This window comes from Lathamus discolor, chromosome 5 (genome assembly GCF_037157495.1).
Source record: "Lathamus discolor isolate bLatDis1 chromosome 5, bLatDis1.hap1, whole genome shotgun sequence".
Lineage (NCBI taxonomy): Eukaryota > Metazoa > Chordata > Aves > Psittaciformes > Psittacidae > Lathamus > Lathamus discolor.
In genome coordinates this window covers 85,818,457-85,837,187 of record NC_088888.1, presented here as the reverse complement: position 1 = coordinate 85,837,187, position 18,731 = coordinate 85,818,457, and the positions used below count along the sequence as shown (strand labels likewise).

The following is an 18,731-nucleotide window of genomic DNA, read 5'->3' as shown; positions in this document are numbered from 1 at the left end:
GAGATCTGTACCCTACTGCCACTCTACACCGGCATGTGAGTTTCTCCTTGGAAGCTCATACCACAGCAGCAGGCGAGTCTGAAGTCCAGTATCACACTTCTCCAGCCCATATGTCAACAAGTGAAAGATAACGTTTAAACTGGAGCCTCGCCTTCAGACATTAAACAGTAGCCTTAGCAAGTGCAATGCTCTAATCAATGCTCTTATCAGTTATGAAGAAAAACTTCAGCATTTAAAAAATGTAGTGACAGTCCACTTGATCTTAAACTGGAATTCAAAGATAACTTAAACAGTTGAATTTTGCAAATAAAAGATTACATGCCTGTCTCTCAAACTATGTATATCTCAAGATCATTTGCAGGAAATATTTCTGAAATGACTATGTTTCTAGTTTAACAGAGTCAACTGAACAGCCAAATGACTAATCTTACACACTGAATTTTATATACTATGCCCTTACGTGCTTTGAATCCAACACAACTAAAGACGGGGAACAGAGGGCAGAAGGGTAAATATTTCTCAGCCATCTTGCTTCACAGAATTACACAATGGTTTCTGTTGGAAAGGACCTTAAGATCATCTAGTTCCAACCCCCTGCCATGAGCAGGGATGCCTCACCTAAGACCATGCCCCCCAAGGCTCTGTCCAACCCGGCCTTGAACACCGCCAGGGATGGAGCATTCACAACCTCCCTGGGCAACCCATTCCAGTGCCTCACCACCCTTACATTAAAGAACTTCCTCCTTGAATCCAATCTAAACTTCCCTTGTTTAGGTTTTAACCCATTACCCCTTGTCCTGTCACTACAGTCCCTGATGAAGAGTCCCTCCCCAGCATCCCTATAGGCCCCCTTCAGATACTAGAAGGCTGCTATGAGGTCTCCACGCAGCCTTCTCTTCTCCAGGCTGAACAGCCCCAACTTTCTCAGCCTATCTTCATATGGGAGGTGCTCCAGTCCCCTGATCATCTTCACGGCCCTCCTCTTGACTTGATGCAGTGTTTGCTGTCACTCAGAAAACCCCGTAAATACAGAATTTAATTAGAAGAATGCCAGTAGGCTTCCATGCCATCCCCCAGTGAATGATGGTAATCAATAAAAGCATCATGCTGCTGACCTGGAAAAAACTCTTTTGAGTTCTTTCCTATAAAGGAATAAAAGTCCAGTACTTTCCCAACAACTGCAGAACAGGAGATTAATTGAAATGAGCAGTGAAAGAACTAAACAGGCAGGGAAAGAGTAAAAAGAGATGAGAAAACAAAACAGAAAAGATGGAGAAAAGAAAACCAAAATAGAAACCGGGCACAGAGAAAAGAAACAGGAGAAAGAGAAAGTAAAGAACATAAATAGGACTGAAAAAAAGAAATGAAAGAAAAAAAGCAATCCATCCCTATGCTGATAGCCAGGTCCTAGCCACACAAATAATCTGGTGTTTTCCATGATCTCTCATAATTACCACAACCACCTTCATCCTTTCTGCTTCTTGTTGAACCCTATGCAGTGGCAGATAAAGCACACTGACCTCTTTTTCAGCCAGTGGAGTGAAAGCACTTCTAGGACACAGTTCATCTAGAAAGACCTGTTCTCTGCCGCCCACAAGACAAGTCTGAGTAACTAGCTCAAATAAAGCTATTGAGATGCCTGAAATAACCTGATTCCAACCTTTTTTGTCTGCAACACTGGCAATGAATGGGCAAGTAAGAGTTTCATTAATTTCTTATTAATTTCAAGGTAGCTGAAAACTAGACTCAAATTCAACTTAATGCAGAGACCGGGACAGGTCTACTGACTCTCTGAAAATGCACGCTCATTTACTGTGCTACTTCTTCTATATTCCTTCCATTATATTTTATTTTCTAAATATGTCCTTGTGTCCTGAGAGCGCATTTGAAGGATGTATTTTAATTTCCATACAATTCACTGTTCTAAAAACAATGCTCTAAGAACAGCAACTTGACACCTGTATCACCGAATGCTTTCAAACTGAGTATTTCCAAATGATAAAGCTGTTTTGCTACATAAATTCCACGTTAATGGAAGACCTATAGTCAAAACTACAGTTGCGAAAGTTACTGATCTGTACTGAATTCTAAAGTGAGGAATGCGAGATGAAAATCAAGGCCAGCAGTACACACACATATCTGTACATTTATCTGTATCTACCTTTGCAGTCGCTCACACTGAAGGTGTGAAGATGAAGGCCTAAGGCCACTGACCTTGGCAAGCAAGTCAAAAGGATTTAGTGTGAACTCTTCACCCTGATTTCCGTGCAGGTTTAGAGCCTAAATCTTTTTTAAGCTACTCCAAAGAGGTTAAAAGTATGGCAACGATGACTGTGCAAGTTTCAGAAGCGTGTAAAGTGATGGTGTATGTAAATATGATTTTTCAATACACTGCTCTTCTCTAAAAACAGGCATCATTTTTAACTTCTTTTAAAAGATTGCTCTCCTAAAAAAGCTTCAAATAGGCTTTTCCATATCCCACAGAAAATTAAAACTGCATCTTTAATACATAAAAAGATTAGTAGCCTCTACAAACATGGTAACAATTGCCCTCAATTAGAAGAAGAAATGCCTGATGGTTAACTTGAAGATTGCATTTTGCTGCCAGAGCACCGGCAATCTTCCTGTTTGTTTGTTGGTTTTTTTTATTTAGATCTAATTTGTCTGAAGTACCAGACAATGGATCCATTTCTTACATTGTGAGGTAAAATTCACAAAGCAATGACTGCAGGTCTGCAGTCTCTTGTCTTCTCTCATTAGCAAGTAGAAGACTTCTGCAAGGGCATGGGGCCACTGGGGCATTTCAAGATTATGGTGAGGAGGTGTCTGCACAGAAGGGGTCCTTGGAGCAGCTGTTTCTACACAGCATGATTCCTTTGGGTCTAACAAATCCAAGTAGGAAAACCCACTGGTATGAGCAGTATTAAAAGCCATTCTGTGACTCCAGACTCACCCTGCCCACAGAAAGGTTGCATGCTGCACTGAGGCTGATGTCAGGACCGCTGCTTATGGCTCAGTCATGGTGGGAAGGACCAAAAGACCACTCTGGAGAGAGGTCTCTTGCTAAAGACAAAACTGGACCAATCTCACTGGGCCTTGTTAGCACCCTATATCACACCATTTCCAAGAGCTACACAGATTTCAATTTCTTAAGATATGTGAAACCAGAATTCTGCATCTTCTACAGGTCTGAGGAGCCAGAAAGAAACAAACAAAACAAAAAATCAAACCCAAATAGTTCATTTTAAACAACCCTGAAGGAGTTCAGTTTTTTGGTGTCCAATATTTCTCAAATATCCGTAAGAACAGCTACAAGTAGCAAAGAGATAAGCTGTCCCTCCCCAACCCCCATATTTTTCTCTAAATAAGAATACAAGCAGATCTTTCCAACGGTGTATGAACATCATATTCATCAATTAAATCTCAACTCTGACAGATACAGATGCATTTTTATTTAACGTGCCTCTTCCTCCCCCCCTTTCCCCACACTCCTCCCAGGGGGGCAGGGGAAATCAAAGCAAGTTATGTTAAGTAATTATACAGTCTGTTTCTCCAGAGAAATATCTGGGCTAGACAGTTGGCACTGAAACAGCAGATTAAATTTTGAACTGAAGGGTCACGCAGTGAAGGTGAACTCACGGCCTTTAGTTGTCTGTAGACTAAAAACTGTACATGTTGTTAAAATTATGTGCTCTGTCCCCGAGGCAAGGTTCACTGCTATTCAAAAGAAAGATATTGAAAAGTTACTTTTGTCCCTAGAAAACCTCCATTTCTAATCCACGAGCAGCATACTGATGCCACGGGATGATTCGGAGCTCCTCAAGGTCATTTCTCTGTCCTCAACATGGTACTTTAAAAGAAATTTGCTCTCTTTTATTATTATTTGCCGTAGCTGTGGTGCTACAGCCATGACACACTAATGCCAGATAAGATTCAAGCTTTGTAGAAAGACATCATATCCCTTAAATTTTGACTCATTTTAATTTTAAATTCAAGTATTCAAATAAATCCCCTTGGGATATCAGCAGCATTTCAACTCCCCCATGACTCCTCAAAGACAAAGTACATGCATAAATCTCAAAATTTAAGATCATCCTTATTATATGTAACACACATGCATCCTGAAATCAAACGATTAGTAAAAGACACAATCACTGCTACAGTAATCAGTCATCCAGACATCATGGAAATATCAACTGACCTTCATGAGATGTTGATTTATCCATTTTGTGAAGGTTTTCTTTTGTACTTTGTCCCGCTCATCTGGAGGCAAAAAGGAAAAAGAAAAGGGTTTAATGAATCTACAAATGATGCAGGTTTTTGTTTGGTTTGGTTTAAATTACAGAGAGTTTTATAAAATTAGGCATTCAAATAAGGTTTAAGAAAAGAATAACCTGTAAACACTCCAAAATGTCTGATAAAAATAATAGCATGCAAATGTTTTTGCACGTCATGAAAAACTTTGAGGAAAAGCTCCTTGTGAGTTTTTCCAGGACACCAGCCCTGTTGATACAGTAGCAGCACTACTAACAAAAATACAGCTTCCTAGGAGAAGTTAACTGTCCCTTAAAATGCACTAAAAAGATCAAGGCAATTTTAAGAGCTGTGAACACTACTTATAGCCTCTAAAACCCAATCAATTATTAAAGTATTTAGCAATAGAAAATCTCTCGCTATACGCAAGCTGGCTCTTTTAATCCCTATGCTTTGCAACTGGAATATCATCCTTGTTCCAACACGCAAGGATGACTTACAGCTTCAGTCAGAGAAAGGACTCTCTTCTAGTCCTCTATAAAATAAATAAGGATGTCCACTAACCCAGATATGGGACCCAACCACTGCAAACAGTTTGCTCCCTGGTGTGGCAATTAGCATCAATGACTGCCCACAAAATATTGAAAAGAAGCAATGAAAGCAGTAGACACAGGGTAAGAAAGGATTACACTTATGGATGGGAAGAATGCACATGTGTTCTACCAAGCCATGTTGGAGAAACCACCACTCCAGCAAAAGAGTTATCTCCACAAATCTACATATGGTCATTAGCCAGTACAACTGCTACAGAGCCTGTTCACAGTCCCAGAGCTCCCTGGAGTAGGAGTTGTGATGCATTAGGACCAGGACCATCTGTGCAAGCCTAAAATAGCGAGATCCCTTAAGACCCCACACAACAAAACTGCAGCTGTTTCATTGACTCGGGCTATTTGTACTGTGACTGAGAATGAGCAATGAGCTCAGGTAGCAAAACAAGACCCCTTCTGCAGCTATTGCCACCACCAGAAGGTTGAAAGAGATAATGTATTTTATATTCTAAAAAATAAATACTCTTTTCGGACCGGTCAAAGGTAACATAAGTAATAAAATAAAAATTAAGGGAAGGTCCATATTCATGAACTTTCAAGTCTCTGGTGTGATACTGAGGTCATTCAAAAAGGCATGAGATCACACAAGAGTCCACCCTGAGCCAAACTGAGCACCGAGCGCTGTTCCTACCAGTAGCAAGAAATGAGTATGAGAATTCAAGAACAAATGCAAAAACAAGTAAAAGCCCTGTGAAGTTTTTGTATACTCCCCATATGTGACTCACAGACTTTCTATATGCTTATATGCATCTTTGCACTCAAGAGTCATAGATGCATTTTTTCTGTTGTTTTTTCCAATCCTTTTTTAACACATCTATAACTTCTATTGCGACAGTTTACTGTGGCAATGAGTTCTTCAGGTAGTATGTGAAGTGTATGTGTACACTCAGCTCTGTATAGAACAGCTGCTGTGCCCTAAATGCCTTTTCCACATCACCCAAGATGTTATCTTCCAGGCTTCTGGCACACACTTTTTCCCTGCTTCACAGCTCCATGTTCTCTTATTCTAGCTGAAGACCCTAAAAAGAGGGGTAAGAGACGAATTAAAGAGGAAAGCTGCACTATAGGAGGAAAAAACATGGTGTATTAAGAAAACCTTTTGATATGTATACATTTCCCTATAGCCTTGATCTAGCAAGACAGCATTTCTGACATCAGTTACTTATCCTAATAAGGTAGAAGCCCTTGTTTGGTAGATGTAGATAACAGAAAATCTCAAAAATCAAAGAAATACAGAAATACTTTTAACTGTTCTATTGTGGGTACCTGTTTTAAAAGGAACACAAGTCTTCTCAATGTTTAAATATCCCAGCCCACAGTATGTCTTTTTTCCTAGGTAACTCCAGCTAGTTCTGACTAACCACTACAGAAGTTTACGCTTTGGGAAGTGTTACTGTGACAACAGTAAAAAAAAGAGTTAAAACAAAAAATAAATCCACTTCCTTTTATCTTGTTAGAACACGCAGTCACCATTAATTTAAACTCTAGTTTCAACTGAAATGCCAACATATGTAAGTGATGCTTACTACCCCTATTGCATTTATACATGCACATATTACACAAACACTCCCAGAAAAACTCTGTACCTGACACACAGAAATGTGTGACAAGGAGGAAAGCTGTCACCTTTCATGTTGTGCAAAACACCAGGATTGAAGAAAAATTAAAGTAAAAAAGGAGAAAAAGAAACCAAAACAACACCACAACTGGGATGTTTAATCAAAAACCCAAATGCTTCCAGAAAGGCAAATGCACACTGGGAGGAAAATACAGTGCAACAGTATTCAGTTTGCCCAAGCTCTGAGAAGCACATACCAAATCAGCCCCCCCTGATGAAGCAGGAAACAGGGAGCTAACTACAGAAGAACTACCAAACTAAGGAAGGAAACCCATTGAAAGCCTCTGGAGTGAAGCTTCCCTCCAGAGAGCCCTGCTGTTCCCAAGGCAGCCAGCTCTATTGCCCTGCCAGCCCAATGCCGGGCTGCGTTACTGACCCATGCAGCACATCACTTCCACCAGCTTTGCACTCCAGTCCTTTTCATCTTCAGCAAACTCTCTCATTCTTCCCTTCAAAACTGCAGGGCTGCTTTTCTCCTCAGGGAAAGGAGAGCCAAGGCGTGACCAGGGCTTCTCCTAGCTTACACTAAGTAGCAACTCCCCTTTTTAAAAAGGCAGGAGCAAACAGCCCATCTGCTGTCACTGCCGCAAAACTGCCAGTCCTCTGGATTTAAGTCACAAGAAGGAGCAAACTAAGCATCAGTGTTTGTTTGTTTTGACTTTTTATGTGCACTAATACACATTTGGGTGCAAATGTTGAGCTTTTTAAACCAGGAAGTCTATTTTAATTCCCTCTACCAACAGAAGTATTAAGGAAAGAGCGTCACCGTGAGAAGAGCAGCAGCAGTACCATTTAAGCCAAGGTAATTTAAGAACGCAGGTGAGGCAGTAGCTGCAGAAAGAAAACACATCTTCCCAGATGGCCTGATCTGCAGATCCTCACAATAAACCCTCAAGGGTTAATTAATCAACCTGAGCTTCTCTGCTTTTACCTGTTATTGCAGACACATTCATGGCAGACATTATTCTCATGAATCAGACACACCCAGTGAAAAGCATCCTAAGTGCTTGAAAAGTACCTCAAAAGAATGGCTCCAGCCTTAACAGACCACCTACTTTATGAACCTACACTGTAACACAGCAGTACCTAAAGAGGCTCCAGATTAGAAAATTGGGACTTCAAAACCAGTTGCTGCAACTAAGGTATCTCATTACACATTCTGGTCATTCCTAAATCCCAAAGACAAATCCAGAGGCCAGATCTGTCCAACACCGATACCCCCTTTCATGAATCCCTATCACTTGCACTGATCACAGCAAATTAGAACAGTTTCTCTGGAACACTGCTAGGATTACACCAAAGGCTACACGTGGCATTGATGCCTCTTCAATACTCTCCTGGGGAGAGCCACAGAATCATTAAGGTTGGAAAAGACCTTTAAGATCATTTGAGTCTGACAGTAAACCTAGCACTGCCAAGTTCACCATGTTCCCAAACACCACATCTATGCATCTTTCAAACACCTCCAGGGATAGTGACTCAACCACTTTCCTGGGCAGCCTGTCCCAGTGCTTGACAATCCTTCCCATGAAGATTTCCCCTAATATTCGCCTAAACCTCCCCTGGCACAACTTGAGGCCATTTCCTCTTGTCCTATCACTTGTTACTTGGGAGAAGAGACTGACTCACACCTCACTACACCCTCCTTTCAGGTAGTTGTACAGAGCGATGAGGTTCTCCCTGAACCTCCTTTTTCCCAGACTAAACCACCCCAGGTCCCTCAGCCGTTCCTCATCAGAATTGGTCTCCAGACCCTTCACGAGCTCCGTTGCCCTCCTCTGGACATGCCCCAGCACCTCAATGTCTTTCTGTATTGAGTGGCCCAGAACTGAACACAGGATTTGAGATGCAGCCTCACCAGTGCTGAGTACAGGGGGATGATCACTGCCCTGGCCCTGCTGACCACGCTATTTCTGATACAGGCCAGGATACTGTCGACCTTCTTGGCTGCCTAGGCACACTTTTGGTTCATGTTCAGCAGTCGTCAGGATGGGAAAAATAGCACCTCGTCTTCCCCCTGCTTCTGCCAATGCATCCACTACCAGCAGCGGTCAGAAGAGGACACTGGTGAGGCGAAACCAGTGTGTCTCACAGCTAGCTGCGGCCCTCACAAACTGAAATACTCGGCAATTGGCCTCATTTGACCCATATTTTCCCAGAAAATGTATCCTTCCAATTATTGTCTCCTCTTATGACATCTGCATTGATATGGTAAGGTTCTTTCAACTGCGTGGCTCCTGTTCTGTATATTCCTATCAGGCAACCCATCAACTCTTACAAAGCTGCATTTTACATGTTATGTTAGATCATATATGCACATAGTTATGGAAGTAATTGAAATTTACTGCTAGCCAAGCTTTGTGTTGTTAATTTCAATAGCAATGAAACGTGAACTTCAGTTTAGGTCTTCCCTTATTTTTTGTCATTTCACCAATTATTCTGTGAAGAATTTAAGCCTATCTCCAGCTTTCTTTCCTCTGAAAACGAATTAGATTTCTTACGTGCTGGGGTGAAAGGTCACATATACAGCTGGTCTGATTACAAAGCTCAAACAGAATTAAAGTTTTGCCCATTTCTTCTAAGATCTCATGCCCCTTCATGCTCTACTTTTATTAAACTGCAGGCTACATGCATCAGGAGCTGAGGATGAACTGGAAATTATGTGCTTTTCCTGGAGTTACAGCCAAGTAAGACCAAACTCAGACCTCACTGAAGTGAACAGATAACTATTTCTAGGTAAAACCCCCATTGGCTTCTACGTCATTAGCGTTCAGTTTTCATGACAAAAAAAATAAAATAAAATAAAAAAAGAAATCAATATTTAGGCTCTGTAATACATTTTTCAAACAGAGTATTTTTATGTCTCTTTCACAAAATAGTATCGCAAATTTTGCCTGTCAAATAATCTCTGTGGGTATGCATTCAGCTGTTAAAATGCAAATGTTTCCTGGAAAAAAAAAAGTGCTTTAAAGAAATGAGCAATCTAATTCATAAGCAGAATGTGAACTAAACCGACTACAGATGTAAGTGCAACAAAGACTAAGAAGTGCTCAATTTTATAGAAGCTGCAAGAAAACACATACTAAAAATGAGCAACACTGAAAATAAACTGGGAAACTTCAGCATTTCATTTTGCATTACATTCAGTCGTCCCTTAAGTGGGCTTCCCAATGAAGTTGTCTTGACTGCAACAGCTGCAAGCAGAATCCAAAGATATCACCCTTTCATCTATGATATACTTAATGCATGTTTGTTCACCCATCTCCAGTGACCCACTTCAGCAGCTTCCCAGCCCTGCAAGTGAAGCAATGAAACAATACTGCAGATTAATTCATGGAGAGAAGACTTAAAATGCTACTGAACTTTAAATGTGATCAGGAACTATACTTATCTTTGAAATGCTTCAATTCTTCATAACTAAATACCAGGATAATGTTTGATTAGCATGCCGTTTGTTAAAATGAACAGAACAGGCCACAAAACCTGAAATTAAATGCTTTGTTATGTTAGCAGTATACTTGCAATGAATTTAAAATGCTTGCAAAATAAAAAAAAGTCTTTAGTCACACATAAACTGTTCTACTTGCTCTGCTATCAGCTCTTGTGAAAGGCTTCCCAAAACACACAGTCTGGAAAATAAATTACTACCCTGCTGTAAAATGAAATGCAAAATTTAGACTCATATCCCCAAAACAATCTGTTGATTAGATGGGCTTATCAGGGCTCAGAGTCAACAAAATCATACCACTAGCTGCACCATCCTCTCCATTTGCATACACACACCAGTTGTTCACATATTGTTTCTTGTGCAAAAGACCCAATTTTATATGCAAACAATTAAGCGCAGTTTCCCTGACTCAATAGAAGGCAAAGATCTCACAGAACTCCATGGATCAATGTGGAGAAGACTTCCCTGGAGTACAGGAAGCTCAAACTGCCCATATGGCTTGGGTACTCTTCCCTCCTGGCCCCAAGGGAGACCTCAGGCTCCTACTGATGAACTCTGGACACTCTTTAACAATCTCCTTTGGATAACTGCAGTAAAGCAGCAATACTTGGGAGCATGAATTCACCATCTAAGCCACAGACAGATTTTTCACCTTATGAAGATGTGGACTGCTGTGGCTAAACTCTTCATGGTTTCCAAACTAGCTGCTTCCCAGATATATCAGATCATGCATGACGGCATGAATGTCAGGTATGTGTGACTGTAAGTTCAACATTCATCGTGAAGACTGATATAGACTGATATTAAGATATTTGGTGAAACAGAAAGAAGGCGTAACACAGAATATTCTTCTCTGTTAGCACCATAGTTTGCTAGAAACAAAATAAGGCTCTTTGATACTTTTGGAGGTCAGAGTTTAATCCTAATTGCAGATGAAGACGCAATCATAAAACTCCCAATGACTCTGACAGAGCTATAACCACCTCAATGAAAATAAAGACCACACAAAAACTGAACTGTAAGAATGACTGGCTCGCCATTCAACTTGTGATACTCTGTGACACACCACACCTCAACTCTAGAGATGCAGGCAAACACCAAACCACAATAGGCAGGAAGTAAACACTTTGTGTCCTGAAAACATTAAAAAATTTGCTAATTGCACACCCATCTGGCTCAATGAGAAACTGCACTCATCAAATCCTCACTTGGACCTTCTTTCTGCCAATACTTCTTTCCATCTATGCTGGAAGCAAGATGAAGAATTCAGCTGGCCTACTCCTGAAATGTGGGGATTAACTCAGCTGCGTAAAATCTCTGCTGCATAAAATCTGCCGTCCTATGCAGAAGATGCTATGTAAATATGCAACTACCTTAACAAGTACTACACTTCTGGTTTGATTAGCAGGAATTCAAATATTCCCACACCTGTATGGAAGAAATATTGTCATTTGACTGTGTGCACATAGATGAAAATCAAGAGGAAGCCCAAAGGATTATTTTGTACTCACAGGACCTTGGTCAGCCATCATTTTGCAGTGTGAGTGTACTTAAATATCTAATGTGGAGTATGAGACAAGAAATGAGTTCAAAAACCATTTTTCTACTGTCTGCCAGTCCTATAGTGCTCCAAAAGGTTTACAAACATAAATCAAAAGTGGGTCCCAGCCCCTGAAAGTTTACAGCTAAAGTATTAAATGAGAAATCAGTAACAGACCACAGGAGAAATACAAGGAAATAATGAAATAACAGTGGTTCCTTTTAAGCCTGTTCCATTTGTTTTATTTCTGCCTTTACGAGAGAGAGAAGACCCACATGAAAACATCACATCCAGCAGTCAAGACATCTAAAACCTGCACATAGTCAAAAAAGAAAAAAAAAAAAAAGAAAAGAAAAGAAGAAAGAAAGAGAAACATCTTAGTAGACATTAACCTGTCCTGAGAGGGGTTATCACAGCACCTCCTGACTTGCAGCTGTACCACCCCTGTTGAGATCGCCACCCCAACAAAAGGCTTCGGTTGCTGGTTGTTGGAGTTTTTTGCTGTTTGTTTGTGGGTTTGGATCACTAGAGCAATCCACAGAATCACAGAACAGAACAACAGGTTGGAAGGGACCTCAAGAACCATCTGGTCCAACCTTTCTCTGAAAAAGCATGACCTAGACTAGATATCCCAGCACCCTTGCCCAGCCGAATGTCAAAAGTGTCCAGTGCTAGGCAGCCCACCACTTCCCTGAGGAGGTTATTCCAACGGATAATTCCTTTCATTGTGAAAAATTTTCCTCTTGTGTCCCACCGGAATCTCCCCAGGAGTAACTGTGCCCATTACACCTCCTCTTTTCCATGTATCCCCTGGTAAAAGGGAGTGGTTTTGTAGCCTTTTGTAGCTACATCTTTGTAGCCACCCTTTAAATGCTGAAACACAGTGACAAGGTCTCCCCTGAATATTTTTTTCTCAAGGCTGAACAAACTCAATCTGTCACCATTTCCTCACACAACAGGCTTCCCAGTTCTTTAATCAGCTTTGTGGCCCTCCTCTGGACCCTCTCCAGCCTGTCCACATCCGACCAAAACTGAACACAGTATTCCAAGTGTGGCCTGACAAGCTCTGAGTGGAGCAGGATAATGATCTCGGCAGGTGATACCATTGCTGATGCAACCCAGCATCCTGTTAGCTTGCTTTGCTGCCAGTTGCACACAGTTCACTCATATTGAGCTTGCTGTCCACCAGGACCCCCAGGGCTCTTTCCACAGAGCTGCTCCTCAGCAAAGCAGATCCCAGCCTGTGCTGCACTCTGGGATTGTTTTCCTAGGTGTAAGACCTTACACTTGTCTTTGCTGAACTTCATTGGGTTCTTATTAGCCCACTCTTCCAGCCTATCCAGGTCATCCTGAAGGGTGTCCCTTCCTTCCAAAGCATTCCCATCTCCACTCAGTCTGGTATTGTCATCAAAGTTTGTCGGGGTACACTCGATCCCATCTTCCAGATCATTTCTGAAGATATTAAGCAGCATTAGGCCCATCATTGATCCCTGGTGGACCACGAGTGACAGGAAGTTTTAGTACAAATTAAAAATGTGTTTCTGTAACACCAGACAACAGCTTGTATATTTTAAAATGTTGATGCAAGTTTCAGCAGAAATCCCATACTGTAAAAACGTGCCTAACCAAACAGCAATAGGCTAAAGCCTATTTCACCAGCCTAGTGCAAACTCAGGTCACTGCAGTAAGCTGCACTACAGTAAGAAAACTGCAGTCATTTTCCCTAAGCCCCCGGAAGCCAGCAGAGATCTACAGTGACTCTATGTATGTCTGTCCTTTGATAAAGCCCTGCTGCTCCACTTTTTACACTCTCCCTTACAGAAAAAGCAGAGGGATACATTCCAAGAAATCCATGGAAAGGTCCTGAAACAAGAAAAGACCCAGAACAGCGCTGCCTTTTCAAATTGTTCACAGCCAGCCTTTGAAGTCCTGTGCTTGCAGCGATTGTGCTAACTACAGGCTGCCGCAGAGCATGAAGAACCGGAGGGAGAGCAGTAATGTTTCTGTGTGACACACATAGCCTCTGAATAGCACGGCTTACCTCACGACTTCCTCAGTACAAGCTATGAAACTTTAATGCAGCACATAAAGTACATGAATATACTCACTGGTGGAGCCAAGAGAGAGCTTGAAAAGGGGATACAGAGAGAGATCTGTGATGCTGGGTTTGGCTAAATCAGGAAGCCTTGCTCTCCCTCTGATCTTCACATTTTGTTACACTTACATTAAAGGAGATTAATCTGGTTTGCATGCAGTGTCGAGATAACCAGAACAAGAATCAGGCTCCCTGGGCATTTAAAGAATAAAATAAACCAGCTGATGTTTACACCACAGCCATATATGAAACTGCTCCTCATTCATCTCCACCAGCACACTCACCCAATTGTTCTCCCTTCAGTTTCATGAACAATAACAGATTCTCCTCCACAACAAAGAAACATAAAAGAACTACTAGGCTGTTTTCTGTGTCGCAGGAAGACAAAGAACACACACACTCTGAAACCACTCTCAGACTTCCAGAGAATTAATGCCAGCTCACATAAATAAAATAGTTAATAAAATATTGAAACAAAAGTATCCCAGCCAATTTCACCTGAAGACCTGGCCCAAAGAACAGACTTTACTTTTAAAAGAAGCCTACAAAAAAAAAAACAAACAAACAAAAAAAAAAACCACAAAAAACAAACCCCACCACTGACCACTTTCATTGATAACCACACAAAACCAAAGTAAACATTTTCACTGAGCTGAACTGTTTCACACATGTTCTTTCACTAGGAATATCTATAGTCTTAACCCACTTATAAAGACTTATTAGCAAAAGTAACATTTTCATTCATGTAAAAAGAAGCTAGTTGGCTGAGCTGTCATGCTGAGATGTGCAAAATGATGTTTAGTAGGAAAATAGGAAAACTGTTTAAGACTGAAGTGTGCCTGCTTTTCAAATACAGTGTTGCTATACAGAATATACAGCTGTACAAACATCTGGAAAAGCAGTGGAAAGCAGCTGGAAACAAACGGAGAGTGAAGTAGAGAATTACCTGGGCAGGCAGGCAGCCCCAATCATCAAATTATCTTTCCTATCTTAAATTCTTATTCTGCAACTCAGAGTCTGAAACATGCAACCTTGCGGAGCATTTATCCAGCTTAAGCATTTCCCCATTTAACGCAGACTTACCACACATATTCACAGTCTGTATCAAAATGTATCTCTAACTTGTAACTTTTACAGAAAGGTGTGAAAGCCCTGTATGAGCTTTGGTAGGATTAGAAAACTCCCGCTCTGCATGGAACAAGCACCCTCCCTACGCGAGTTAAAAAACATAAACCACAATTTCTCTATGTGGCTATGCTGGTGTTATGAAGTTAAATGTAAAAGCTGTGAACTCATGATACAGAGAAAGGAATAATAGTGCTAATTTAGTCCCATAAGAATTATCCTGAAATAATTACCACTCTTTCCGAAAGTGAATTTCCACACATAAACAACCAATTAAAATGACACCTTTCAATGATCCATTTCCTTCCCATACCCATGGCAGCATGTATTGATTTAGAAAATTTACAGTATCATTTGAATCATCCGTGATAATGATGCAAAAATGATTTATCAAGTCCTGTGACAGTACTAACACTTATTCAATAAGGGGTCAGTGGGGCTTGGGGATGATGTTAGGGCAGACACCTATTTCTTCATTAAACTTACTAACCACTTAAATGCCCCTTTCCCATTTGCTCTAACTGCGCCACCAGAACCAATATGTTTTGGATTTTACTCAGTGGTAGAGGCACCAAAGCAGCCCTGGAGGAGACAAAACACCTTTGCTCTTCTGATCCCCTGGAGTTTGGGATGCCTAAACCCACCTCAATAAGTGCCCTGCCCTCCTTCACCCATACTCAAAGGTCAATGGACTGCTGAGGACTTCACATTAATAGCAGCCCCGTGCCGTCCCACGGATAAAAGAAGTCCATGGATGGAGATTTTAAGGTTTCAAGGACATGAAAAGATCACTTCTGAGAAGGCACTGCACACAGAATGGCTGATAAAGAGCAATGTAAGAGCAACACACAAAGTAAATTTTGAAAATGGCACTGACTGAAGAACAGGAAAATTTAAGGTATGAGAAATGATAGGGCAGAGAGAGCTGTGAGTGGTACTGATGATAAAGATAAGAAGCTCATACATTTTATAGACGAAGAAGAGGATTGAAGGACAACAACACAGCAAAACGATGATTTTAGTGAAAACATATGTTGAAATAACTGCTTAAGCTTGGCATCTGGAGCAGAATAAACACAGAACTTATGCAGTCACTAGAAGACTCAGACCTCTTTGGAGGACAGCTTATGCTGGACACATAGAAAGGCAAGGTTTCAGAAGCACTCTGTACTCTGAAACTAGAGAATAAGAACTGGAGTCACGTTTCACCCTTAGCGACTGGTAAGTGCTCTCAACAGTGACAAAAAAATAGAAGAAGTAGTGATTGAACTTGGGGAAATTTGTGAAACAATACGACAAGAAGTTTAATTTTGGCTGTATTTCACCCAAAGGGATGGCAGGGCAAACAGAAGATACAAATGATAGAACAAAACATAGCTCAAACAGCTTTGCTTACAGTAACAGCTAGTCACAAGGATGGGTCAAACTGCTCAGAAATACTGAATGTATTTAAAGATTAAAAGATTTCAAGATCTAAAAATCATAGCCAAACTATCATGAAATAGCGTGAGTAGCAACCAAACGAATCCAGCTACCACAAGACCTTTGGTGTGTTGGAGCTCTAAAGATTTGGATCAAACACCTACAGCTGCTTGGCTTGCAGCATGCTTTGCCTATACAGTTTTCAGAAATTCCTTCTCCCATCTGATTTACCTACACTTTTTACAGGATAACCACTTTCTGAGCTGCATAATGAACAAGATCTTTCTCACAAATCTAGACAAAAAAAAAATCAAATTTTGCTTCCAGACACAGATACTACCTTTTATTCAACAGCAAAGAAGCTTCAACTATCTGAAATGCTTGTGCCCACAAGTTGGGCATAAATGAAGCCAGAGTTTGAAGGGGCTTCCAGCATCCTTCAGATCCTTCACACCTGGAGAACTGGAAATATATACGAGATCTGTGTATCTTGTCACACCTTTACATCATACTTGGACAAATTTCAGTATAAGCTGTACTGACACACTACCTAACTCAAGCTTGCTTTACAAAAATCATTGTGCCAAAGAACCCCAAAAGGTTCTTCTTTGGATTTAGCTACCAAACCAGAAGTGTAATGTTACCCAGATTTCACACTAACACCAAATAAGTGCACTCGCACAACACCTCTCTTCTGTAAGTCACTACTCACTCATGAGCTCTATCTCCCCTTACTCTGAAATAATTAAGCCTTTTAAGCCTTTCATCCCCAAAAGCTTTGATAGATTTCTGTAGCCAATTTTTCAGTTACAGCTTTCCTCCTGTGTCTTAAAAGGCATACTCTGTATTCTCAACTCAGCAAAACATAAATTATTCACTAAAACCTTGACGGCCAATTTCTGTTCTCAGAGGACTAAAAATGTGCATATGATGACTTCAGTGCTAGCTGATTTTCTTCACTCCTGTAATTCAAATTTCTGTTATATTTACTTTCATCTCATGGGATGATGGAGAACAATATGGTAGAATGGAGATAATCAAGTTTTTCTCTTGGAACTCTGAAATACATAATAATGTACTTCAAGCTTAGTTTGTAGGTAGAGAGAAATTATGAATGATGTAACTAGAATGCAAGTATTTCAGAAGACCCCAAGTCCTGGGAAGAACACTAGATCAGAATACAGACATGCAACTGGATTACAAAAATCACCACCAACCTAGCCACTGCAATGACTTTATTCCATTTTAGCCTGGCCCCCACTAAATCCTTAAAGACTTATATTCAATAGGAGATTTGTGCTATACAAGGAGATGAAATACAACCTGAAGAAGTCTAACGTACTCTGAGACAGAGAGCACAAGCATGATGGAGCCAGGATGACAGTAAGGGGGGACAGGCTGAGTGACATGCCACCTGCCTGTCCCAGGCAGAGGGATTGATTACCACCACTGGGGTTGCCAGACCAAAACTTGCCTCTCCAGCCAAGCTAGGATGTATTTTTAGTCTTTGCAAATATTACTGGACTATAAATGGATTTTGTTCTAATAGCTTTTTATTATTATTGCAATATAGAATTAACAGTGCTTTTATACACAGATATTTGACATCTCAAAAGCAGAAATGATCATGAAGCTTCAGGAACCTTGGTTAGCCCATGACCTGAAGAACTTGCACACTGACACACTCCAGCCAAGCACCAAATCAAGGAGGAGGGTCCCTGGCACATGAGGACATGTGACAGAGCTGATGAAAGGAAACCAGGTGACAGGAATGACTGCAGAGGAGGAAAGGGGCTCCAAGAAGAACCCATGGCAGGAACCAAGCAAAACCTGAAACGGAACCAAGTGTTCAGCCATGGAGAAGATTTGCCTTCTCACTTACGCTGTTGTTATTCAAATAGGAAGGAAACACATACAGACAGCTGATAAAGCCAAACCCACCCCCTGAAACCAAGGGCAAATTTCTGTGAAGGTTAACAGCACGAGGACTGGGTTGAACAGACCTTGTCTCTCTCTTCTCTATGTAGCTCTGTTCTCCCACATGTCATCACAGTACTGAGGGACAAACTGAAGTCTTGTCTTACTTGTGCAGCAACACATACAAGAACCACCACAAAAAGTTTGTTAGGCCAAAATGGCTGGTTTTGCAGCTTGCAGACATGGCCAGGGCCAATCCAGTCAAAGGGAAAATGGAAGGGGGTAAAGAAAGTCAGCTTATGGCACCCAGTCACAGAGGTCAACCACTTGAGCAACAAGCTCCCTAGCTGAACTGTTGTATTACCCAAACTACATTACTAAAAGCAAGCTCAGGTGCCATCTAAGAGTCCCCTACAAGTCTCACAGTCCTTTAAAGGGAGGAGCTTTTTTTATTAAAAAGTTAAGAGCATATGTAAGCCTCAAATAGTTACTGCCCAAGATAAAAGGATCAAATGAGTTACTGTCTGAAATTACTGTAACGAAATAAGATAGAGTCTACCAGTCACAAGACACCAGCAAGACGTGAAGTACTTGATTTTACAGTACTGCAGTAGCAGAGTGACTACAGCCTGGGGGGAGGGAAATTTATTTGCAACTGAGTGGGATTTTGTTAACAACCGGCTTGTTCTACACGTTAAAATTGT

The 18,731-nt window shown here is 41.0% G+C and overlaps 1 protein-coding gene across 1 annotated transcript in view; it reads right to left on the bottom strand.

Annotated features, from left to right (window-relative positions):
• Nucleotides 1–18,731, bottom strand: part of DST (dystonin) — a 297,096-nt gene that overhangs the window by 204,566 nt on the left and 73,799 nt on the right. Inside the window, 1 exon segment of the mRNA XM_065681484.1 lies at nt 4,202–4,263. Coding sequence (XP_065537556.1) covers nt 4,202–4,263 — 62 coding nt within the window.